This window comes from Sycon ciliatum, chromosome 10, assembly GCF_964019385.1.
Source record: "Sycon ciliatum chromosome 10, ocSycCili1.1, whole genome shotgun sequence".
NCBI lineage: Eukaryota > Metazoa > Porifera > Calcarea > Leucosolenida > Sycettidae > Sycon > Sycon ciliatum.
Genome location: NC_088652.1, coordinates 21,666,717 through 21,677,098, shown reverse-complemented (window position 1 = coordinate 21,677,098; position 10,382 = coordinate 21,666,717). Strand labels below are relative to the sequence as shown.

The 10,382-nt window shown below is 44.4% G+C and overlaps 1 protein-coding gene across 6 annotated transcripts in view; it reads left to right on the top strand.

The window, feature by feature from the left end:
- The first annotated feature begins 3,591 nt into the window (after positions 1-3,591).
- LOC135826475 (EMI domain-containing protein 1-like) overlaps positions 3,592-10,382 on the top strand; it is a 39,546-nt gene continuing 32,755 nt past the window's right edge. The window contains exons 1-2 of one of the 6 annotated variants that reach the window (XM_065339083.1): positions 3,592-4,018; positions 7,474-7,665. In XM_065339083.1, the coding sequence (XP_065195155.1) occupies positions 3,922-4,018; positions 7,474-7,665 (289 nt within the window). In that variant the 5' untranslated portion in view covers positions 3,592-3,921. The remainder of the gene's footprint in view (positions 4,019-7,473; positions 7,666-10,382) is intronic. The other 5 variants (XM_065339082.1, XM_065339076.1, XM_065339081.1 and 2 more) reach the window with 5 other exon arrangements.

The window sequence follows — 10,382 nt, the reverse complement described above, 5'->3', positions numbered from 1 at the left end:
ACTACATTGTAGTTCGTCAGGTGTGTTATTCCAACTGAAAGAACCTTCTGGCGTATCCTTTCCACTCATTGGTTACCGCACCTGAGCCTTCCAGGTTGGAAGGTTGTTGGTTTGCGCTCCGTAGGTGTGCTAGAACTACTGTGGGTGTCAGGTCGTCGTATGTCTCAATATCTTTGTCAGTTGTGTGCCTTGTTGTCTCACTATCTGACTGTATTATTATCTCGTTACCTTGGTTACCTTGGTGGACTGTTAGTCACAACTAACAGCTAGTAACTTTTAGAACGAGGTCTGTCTCGTTGTCCAGGAAACGGCCAATCAGCGACATTCCCGCCAGAGTTTAAAGCCCGCTCAATCGTAATTTTACCACTCTTGCGTCTTGATGACACGTCGAGGGCCTTGGATTTTTTTTAAAAAACAGCCTCTTTTATGGGCAAAAGCAACACAATAAAAAATAAAAAGCAACACAATGATGGGCTTTGGATGGAGGCCCTTTGATTAGTTTAAGGCCCGCTGAATATACATGTACTCTAAACTGTTGCGTACAACTCCCTCCCTGTATGCATTATAGTACGGTGGAGATAATGAACTCTGCATAAAATGCACGGTGTACTACTAATTTATTTTCGACAGTGAGTAATTTTATTGAAACAAAGAAAAATGATGGCACCTATGTACAAGGGATGGCCCACGCCTGGTATAAAGTAAACGTAAAAGAGAAGAAAGAAAAAAGCTACGCATGTCAGAAGTGTGTACGGTTTTTTCCTCCAGTATTCTTTCATCTGTACGATTTTCCTTTGTCAACAGCTGGCGGAAACCTATAAAAACCGAAGATCAAAGTCATTAGAGGTATCGACAAGGGGCTCTCAAAGCCCCTAAATAGCTCCACTAGCTATGATTGAATAAGAATGAAGCTCGCAATAAGAGCCCAGCATTTCATTTGCTTCTATTCTGCTTTTAGTAGTCCTAAGTGATGCTGAGTTACCATAACTTACCAGAAGAAATATTCTTTCATACCACACCAAGTCTCTCTCCACACAAACCACAAAACTACCCAACATGGGGAAATATTGGTACACAAGCATAATGGAAGTGAGATAATGCATGTAACCTCGTTCTAAAATAGTTAGTGCATGGCAGGGAGGGTCGTATGGCTTGTTTGTGCCCTTCAGGGTAGCCATCGGGCCTACGGCCCTCAGGCTCACTTGTCGGGCACTAACAAGCCATAAGGCCCTCCCTGCCATGCACTAACCTAAAAATACACTTAGGTCCTTTTCTTTTTACATACATGTATCACTATTGGCTCAATATTCGAGTTTTTGATAGAATCTTCTTTGCAATACAAAAGCACTTGCCCTATAATCGTATTGCAAAGACGTCTCTATAGACTCTATCAAATATACATGTACATGTATAATTATACATGTACGCAAGAGTTGTCTGATGATTGGTTTTTGCCATGAAACTCTGAGTTACAACAAAAACAGCCCTATATACTTCCTTTTGTGTACCTCTTGCGTACTACGCTCTGCCCATTCCGGGCATTTGAGCACTATTGCAGGTTAAGGCGCACACCCTCTGTGTAATTATACATGTATGAATAAAACCAATTGTGCACTCATAACCATTGTATAAAACAATTAACTCGGATGGTGAGCCAATTAAATAATTGTGAAAAGAAGAAGGACAAAATGTTACGAGTTATGACTAACTGTCCACCAACGTAACCAGATCTTATACAGTCAGCGAGTGCGACAAAATGGCACAAAACTGACAAGGAGTACTGAGACATTCGGCGACCCGACACCTAGCTCCAACACTTTTCCAAGGCGCAAACCAACAACCTTCCAACTTGGAAGGCTCAGGTTCGGAAAGGTCCAAGAGGGGAAGGAAAGCGCAACGAAGAAGAGCACGAGCTACGCATCACGGCAACAAAGAATGCCGAAAGTTACTGGATGATGACGAAACTAGTAAGACTATTGGACATACCGGCCTTACTACAACTCGACGACGCAAAGCAACAGACCACCCAACTTGGGAGGCTCAAGTTTATGTAACAAACATAGAAAGGGGAAGCTAAGCGAAGACGAATTGTGACAAACCGAAACGTCAACATCCTACTGAACTCCACACCATGTATGATGGACTAGTTATGTACAATAACAAGTAGTTCCACACGACGTACGTTTCGCCGTATAGGTCATGACGGCCCATCAGGTGTGCAAAATGTAACTCGGATGGTGAGCCAATTAAATAATTGTGAAAAGAAGAAGGACAAAATGTTACGAGTAAAAAAGAAGAAGGACAGAGTTATGAGTCATAACTCGTAACATTTTGTCCGTCTTCTTTTCACAATAAAACAATTATTAGAATGAAAAATTCCAAAATGAAAAACTCCAGAACGTTTTCGCGTGACTATCATCAGTGGAATATCGTCACATACGTGTAGAATCACTAAAACAACCAGTTACATACATGTACATGTACATGTAGCTAGAATAATAATTATGATAAGGAGCGTGAGAATGCAGCAGCTCGTGGTTATGCATAACGCGGGTAGTGTGAACTTACATGTACTACTACTGTACATGCTTCCAGTGGATCTGAGCCAGAATGGTAAAAAAAAGAAAATGTTGTAGCACTCACATTCTTTAAAAAAATAATATGCACTCACCATTTTTGTCCACACGCACCCACAGCTGCAACACTCATCTACTGCTAGCATTCTCAGATCCACTGCATATTTTTAAGTTCAGTTCGAATAACACACATGCATGACGACATACTGGTAAATATACACGTAAAACAAAGCATAGCATCAGGGGCACTTCAATGGTCAAGAAAGTTGCGAAATTTGCGATTTCTTCCAAAACAGCAAAACGTAGCGAAAAAAGTTGCGCGCATCTTTGGGAAAGGGCTACAAGTCGCAGCATCATCATCATGAAACAACAAGATGCAGGCCCTTTGGATTGATTTGCAGGATTAGAAAGGTTAAGCCTGCTTTGGAACTCCACTTTAGATGAAGGCAACAACAACAACAACAACCGCCATAGAAATGAAATTGTTGAAATCAGTGCTGCACATCACAAGCATACTAGTAGTGCTACATGTACATGACATTGTACAAGTCATGGTATTATAACCCAATTATAACCCAATACTAGTTCAAACCTAGTACACTGAAGTAATTATAAATGGTCCGAAGGGACCGTGCTCTGCCAACCGTGGAAGGTTGTAGTAAGGTCACTGTTTCCGAACACAGTGTCCTCCACCTTGTTTCATGCTGTCAATCTAACAAAATGTACAAGTCATGTACATTTTGTAGATTCTACACCAAACGGTCAACACGACGCGTAGCGCGAGCTGTGGAGTCGAGTGTACATCACCGTGCATGTGGTCTTTGTGTGATGTCGCCAATCCTGTCATGTGTAGCAATGAACAACAGTCAACAGACGACAGTAGCCATCTGCACCCGTGTTGCAGAACAAACCTTCAAAAGCGTGATGCACTTATTATAATGCAGACACTGTGTAACACGACCTCACTGGTCCTCAGACACAATCATACAATTACAAATTACAACCATGTAGTGAGTCTGTACTGTAGTGATCGGGCTGTCTGCAGTCGACGCGAAGACAGAACAAGGATAGGAGATGACTGTCATTACCATGATTACAGGTCGCTGCGCCGTCAGACGTCAAGTCCTAGAGCCGTGGAGGACTGTGGATATGGATACGAGAAGGCAGTTTCAGATTTACTACAAGTAGCCTCCACTCATTCGGAGAGGGGCTCAAACGTGAATTCTGTGAAAGAAGCTGTTAGCGTAAAGCGAGGCGACGGACGTAACGTGAGGTTCGATATACTGTACTGTAACGACAATAGTCGTCTTCTCCCATTACGTGTGACTAATATACCGGCGAGAAGATGTTGCGAGCTACTCTCTCCATTGCCCTAGTCGTGGCTTTAGCGTGTGTATGGGGCTTGCCAGTCGTGCATGGATCTCAAGAAGGAGCAGGCCAAGGTAGGAACTACGCACTAAACACTTTTTTCTAGTTTAGGCTCAAGCATCCTGTAGACCTACTACCCTACTACATCATAGTAGTACATGTACTACTACTACGTCCCTACCCTAGTCCCTAGCGTGGTCCGCCGTCTTGGTAGTAGTAGTACTGTGCCTTGAAGGGTTAGTATCACATTGTTCCTGTACTGGAAGGTGCGGAGTTCAGAATCGGTCTCGAAGTCTGTACTGGACCATGTCATGTCCAGTCCTAGTACATGACTGTATACTTCAGTACTCCCATTAGGCATTACTGTTTTTTCTCTGTGCTCCTGTTGTTTGAACCAGCTCTACCACTCGGTATTGAGCACTCTTATGGACAGCCTGGAACCTCTCTGTTTTATATGTATATAATACAACCCAGCAGTACGCTTGTACGTGAAATATAAACCGACATACAAACCTCGGCTTCGCCTCGGTTTGTATGTCGGTTTATATTTCACGTACAAGCGTACTAGTGGGATGTATTATACTTATGCTGACCTTCATACAAACTGACAGTCAACTTCTTCCTGTTTCTATGGTGGCGGTTTATATGGGGTTGGTATGAGGTTTATATGCCCAGTATAAGCCGCCAACATGATGGGCAAGTTGACTGGAAGTTTGTATGAAAGGTCAGCATAAACTTCAGTACACTGTAGAATGTACACTGTACAGTCATGTACAGAGTCGAAGGTTAATTTTTACAAGCATGTGTGCACTCAAGTTAGAATCTGAAAATGAAAATACGATCTCGGACTGCTAGTGGCAATCTTCACGAGTCTCGACTGTATTACCATTTCTGCAATCGCTTTGTTGAGGGGCACCCGAAGTAATGTACCAATTGTTTTTTTTTCTTTTTCTTTTTTACTTTGGAAACTGCGATGGCATGAGGCCGAGGGCACTAATGCACTGCCAAGAAAACAGAAAAAAAGATTATGAAAAGTACAGAACCGGGTTATTATCTGTTGAGTGTTGGGGTGTTAGTACTTTTAAAACAAATTTATATAGGTACTGCTGTGGAATTGAGCTTTTTAAAAGCTTCCCATTTCTTTGGCAGCCGCATGAGATTTCTGTGCATGGGGCAAGTATGGCTACACTGACTGTACATGCGGCTAAGGTATTGCATGAAGCTAGGCACTGGTAAAGTGTTGTGATCTCTGTGAGTGGCACTGGCATAGGAAGGGAGACCAGGCGCCCCAGGTGAAATGGAAATCATCTGGTCTGCCTCTAACAGAAACAACATTCACTTTAGGGAAGTGGCCCACTCAAATCAATAGTCTCGCCTGATGGGAGTGAAAATGGTTCATTACCATAATATAAAATGTACATGGACATGTACATATACATGCAATGTGTGATACCGTAAAAGCCCGTATTAACGCCCACCCAGTATAACGCCCACTGCCTGTGTACATGCCCAGTTGCCCAGTGTCAACACTCGTGTCCCATTTTCTAGCCCACCTCCGTGTAAACACCCATGGGCGAAAGCACAGGTCTATTACACAGTGCAGTGCATGCACAGCTCTATGTGTATGTATGGTACTGTAGTCACGATGATAGCTTAGTGTACAGCGCGCTGTGCTGACCTGATATTTACGCCATGCAGTAGTACGGCATGATGTGAAAATCATTCTGATTACATTTATCCGAAATAACGCCCGGGTCCATATTAGCGCCCGGGTCCATATTAGCGCCCGGGTCCATATTAGCGCCCGGGTCCATATTAGCGCCCGGGTCCATATTAGCGCCCGGGCCCAAATTGACACCCATGTGCTGGACCTTCACTAACGTTTCCGCCCAGGGCCTTCTTACGGGCTTTGACGGTAGGTACGAGTCGTATTGCAGCACTGTACATGTGCAAAACATAACCATAGATTGCAACACTACGTTACAATACTGTACATTACCAGGCCGGTCGGAACCGGGCGGGTCCGGCTGATCATGTCCTCACCCGACCAACTCCAACAAAATTAATGCTTCCTACTAGTAAGGGCATGTGTATCTGCCAAATCATCCTACACAATCAAAAACTGAATGAAAGACTTTGGTACGGTATAGCCGGAAAACTAAAAAAAATGCCTACGGCAGTCCTGGCTGCAACTCATGATAATTATTTCGACACTGCGCATTTCCCATACCCAGAGCACTATAGTAGTGACATCTGGTCAGGAAAGGTCTCTGCAAAGTGCCATGAACCAACTACACTGGGAGGAATCTGGCCAATGGTTGGTGGATCTGATCTATCCTCCCCCGGCCGTTTATCAGCTACACCTGATGCCTGATCATGGTGTGGTGGCGTTCCACGGAAGCGGAAAGGTGGTTCTTGACCCGCCCTGTACATGGATCCGTAGTAATTACTTCGAAGTACATGTATCTCATTTCCATAATGTGTGAATTGATGCATGCTTACATTACCATGCCCAGAACGTTTCAGCCGCCGACCCTCTTGAATTCCAAACTAGCTATGAGTATGTGTGTGCATGATGTACATATGTGTGTTCCTGATAATATCAGGTTGTGTGTGTTGTGTGTGTGTGTGTGTGTGTGTGTGTGTTGGGTGTGTTGTGTGTGTGTGTGTTGTGAGTGTGTGTGTATGTGTGTGTGTGTGTGTGTGTGTGTGTGTGTGTGTGTGTGCGTGTGTGTGTGTGCGCACATGTGTACATGTGTGTGTATGTGTGTGTGTATGTGTGTGTGCATGTGTGTGTGTGCGTGTGTGTGTGTGCACATGTGTACATGTGTGTGTGTGCACATGTGTACATGTGTGTGTATGTGTGTGTGTATGTGTGTGTGCGTGTGTGTGTATGTGTGTGTGTATATGTGTGTGTGTATGTGTATGTGTGTGTATGTGTTTATGTGTGTGTGTATGTGTGTGTATGTGTGTAGTGCAGTGTGTGTAGTGCAGTGGTATGTGCAGCGATTTCCAATCGATAGGTTGCGGGTTCGATTCCCGACGATTATGGTCACACACGTCTTTCTTCTCTTTCTCAGACTCCTCCTGACTTTTCTTTCATTCTCCTGGGTGGTGACCAACAGCCAGTGCATGCCGGAGTATGTGGTGTGATGTGTGCGTGGAAAAATGACCAAAAAGACCAAAAAGTAGGGATTCACTGGCCAGAAAAGCCACTTAATAGCTGTGTGGTGTAGACCAGGCTGAATAGTGGTGGTCAATTCTTCAGCCTTGCAAGCTGTTGAATGGTGCAATCCCAGCACAAGCTGCTATGGCTTCTGCTGTAGCATCGCGATCATCGCCTCTGGCGATGGGCGTCCAATGGTCCAATGGTATGTGTGCGTGTGTGTGTGTGTATGTGTGTGTGTATGTGTGTGTGTTTGTGTGTATGTGTATGTGTGTGTGTGTGTGTGTGTGTGTGTGTGTGTGTGTGTGTGTGTGTGTGTGTGTGTGTGTGTGTGTGTGTGTGTGTGTGTGTACACTTACCCAGGGTCATGCATGGTGCGGTGGCTACAACACTACTCACCCAGGACAGGACTCGCTGACGCACAGCGAAAGGCACGGGTCTTCCTCAGGATACCGCCACCGATTGATGAGCGCAACGCCAAAAGCCAAGACCTTCTGCCACTCTCCTTCGTCCTGGGCAACATGTCCAATGCCGTCGGGTTTGTCGACTGTCTTAGTGAGTGCAATGTACAAGAGAACCTCTCTTTGGGCTCACCTGCATTATATGCCCACCTGCTTTAGAAGACCACCTGCTTTAAAAGACCACCTGCTTTAACAGACCACCAGCTTTACAGATCAGCTGTTTTCTGTTCTTTCAAGTTGTACCTTGTACTTTTTTAAAGGCATTGAACTAAAATATAATCCAAAACAAAAAGATCACCTGCCCTTAATTAGAGACCACCTGCCTTTAGAGGGTAGTAACTTCAAACACCGCACCAGACAGCATGCATGTACATTATACACCTGGGCCCATCTGTCTACAAGGACCATAACCTGCTCCCTGAGAACATCATAGGGTTGTAAACATTCACGGCATCAGCATACGGGCCAGGTTTCCTCTGTCTGTACCGTTCTTGTTCCATCATGTACACAGTACGCTGTATTCTTCTCCTCCCTCTTCAAAACGGGTTTATTCAAACAACACGACACGGAAAGAAGGAAGAAAACCAAAGATTCTAGGGTTGAAATCCCTCTTAGACTGGTCAGTGCGATATTGCAAAAAAAGGATTTTAAATCTTTTTATCATTACGTTGCAGTGCACATACATGTACATGTCCAATGTAGCTATATCTGTTTTCAAAGGTATGGTTACATGGATCACATGCAGGGGTGGATCCAGGATTTTTCCAAGGGGGGGGGGGGTCAATTTTTCCCACCCTACCCACAATGACGAAATGATGACATACAAAAGCATGTATAACAAGTTCACATATTCGCGTTATCGGGACAGCCCACATGTATTGCATCCTGTACTTGAACATGCCAGCTGCTATACAAATGAAAATTCAGTACCCTTTTTTCAACACTCTGCAGCTAAAACATTATTGAGGACACGCAGAACAAGGAAGAAATTTTCAATGTCTTTGCTGCAGAATAGCCGATTGGTACTTTCTCTAGCAGCTCGTCTGCAATAATTGTCCTTATCACTCTCTTAGTATTGACTCACATAGATTTTTGCCATACCTAAGCAGTCAAATATTCCTGCATATTTCACTCCTTAGGGCTATATTGACTGCTTATATTTGACTGCTTAGGGGTTGCGCAGTTCAACGGCGCCTAGTGCAGCATTGTCACTGCATGAGTAGGTGGTGACTGGTGGTGCAACGGTTGTGCAATCATAAAACCGGGATTCATGAGGTTATCGTTGTGGAATTTGAAATACGGACTGTTTGTCGTGATAAATCTAATATTGAATTCGTACTTGGTCAGTATAGGAAATAAAAACCTTGTAAAAGACCTCGGCTTCGCCTCGGTCTTTTGCTCGGCTTTTATTTCCTATTGACCTCGTACTCAGTCAATATTACAAGTAGATACGTAATATTGTACTCCGATCCGCCCGATGTTGACTCCACTGTACAGTGGGTTCCACAAGGCAGGCTTCCTGCATCTTTCGTGTCTCAGTCATAATTGTCCCCAGTTAGGAGAAATTTTGATTATTGGATGATGGGACGTTGAACTTGAAGGTGATTTTCAAAGTCTCGCTCTTTGTTTTACCTTCGACACTAGTGGCTACACTTCTCTTTGGAGTGTCACCAAAATTCAAGGGCAGCTGGTCTTGAGCCTGCCTCTTTTAGACGCTTCAACGAACTTTACAGCACTGCGCGGTCAGTATTTGAAACTTACTTTTGAAGTTTCTGCAGCAGCTCAACAAATGCTTGCGCACCTCTTTCTCCGAAACGAACGCGTAGCTAGCTGTACATTCAGTGCAGATCTACCTCTTTACTTTGTATTATCTAAGACTTACAAGACAACAATTGTGTACAACGTCATGTAGATCTACCAGCTAGCGGACTGCTCTGGCCTGGGTCGACTGGGCCATAGCATGGGGCGCGCACGTTGCATGGGCATGGGTTAGTGGTCACACCCAAACTATGGTCGGAAAAATCAAGGGGGTTCGTTCGAACCCCCCGAACCCCCCCCCCCCCTGGATCCGTCCCTCACATGGTACATGTGCTGGATGGTAATGGTGTCCGGAGTACAATGCTTGGCTCAAACACAGCAATCATCATGAATCCTGTAGGCCATTGTACAGACTGTTGCCCACATCTCCAAGATTCAGCAACAGCAAGAAAACTTTGAGTGAGGCCATGGTATCGAGAGCGCACAGATTATGTGATACCGTGCTCGCACGATCAGTGACCCTGGGGCACTCTTCTTTTCAATGTCCAACACAGACGGTGGCACTATTCAAGAGAGGGCACTATTCAAGAGAGGGCACTATTCAAGAGAGGGCACTATTTGTTCAATGCTGGTACATGAACATTTGCGTCATCCAGCATATAAACAAAGAAGGCAAAGAAAAACAGAGTCTGAGGTTTACCGTAAACTATCACGACTCAACAGAAAGGGCAACAAGAACTGCGATTTTGATCCTGAAACCACCAGTGCAATAACATGGACAATAACATTAGCAAAAAAAACACCACTTTCACATACTCTTGGTTACAGGTCCAGGGGGGCACTATTCAAGAGAGGGCTTTATTTTTTCACTGGCACTTAGAGACTGGGGCACTGTTCAAGAGAGGTTTCTGATCGTGCGAGTACGAAATGTCAGTGGATGAATGATGCTCCTATAGTTCCTCGTGTCTGGATCGACCTGAGCGGGGTTTTTCATTTGTTCTTCTTTTGGTGTTTGTGCATGTGGACATGCGTACTGAAACATGCGCGCATATG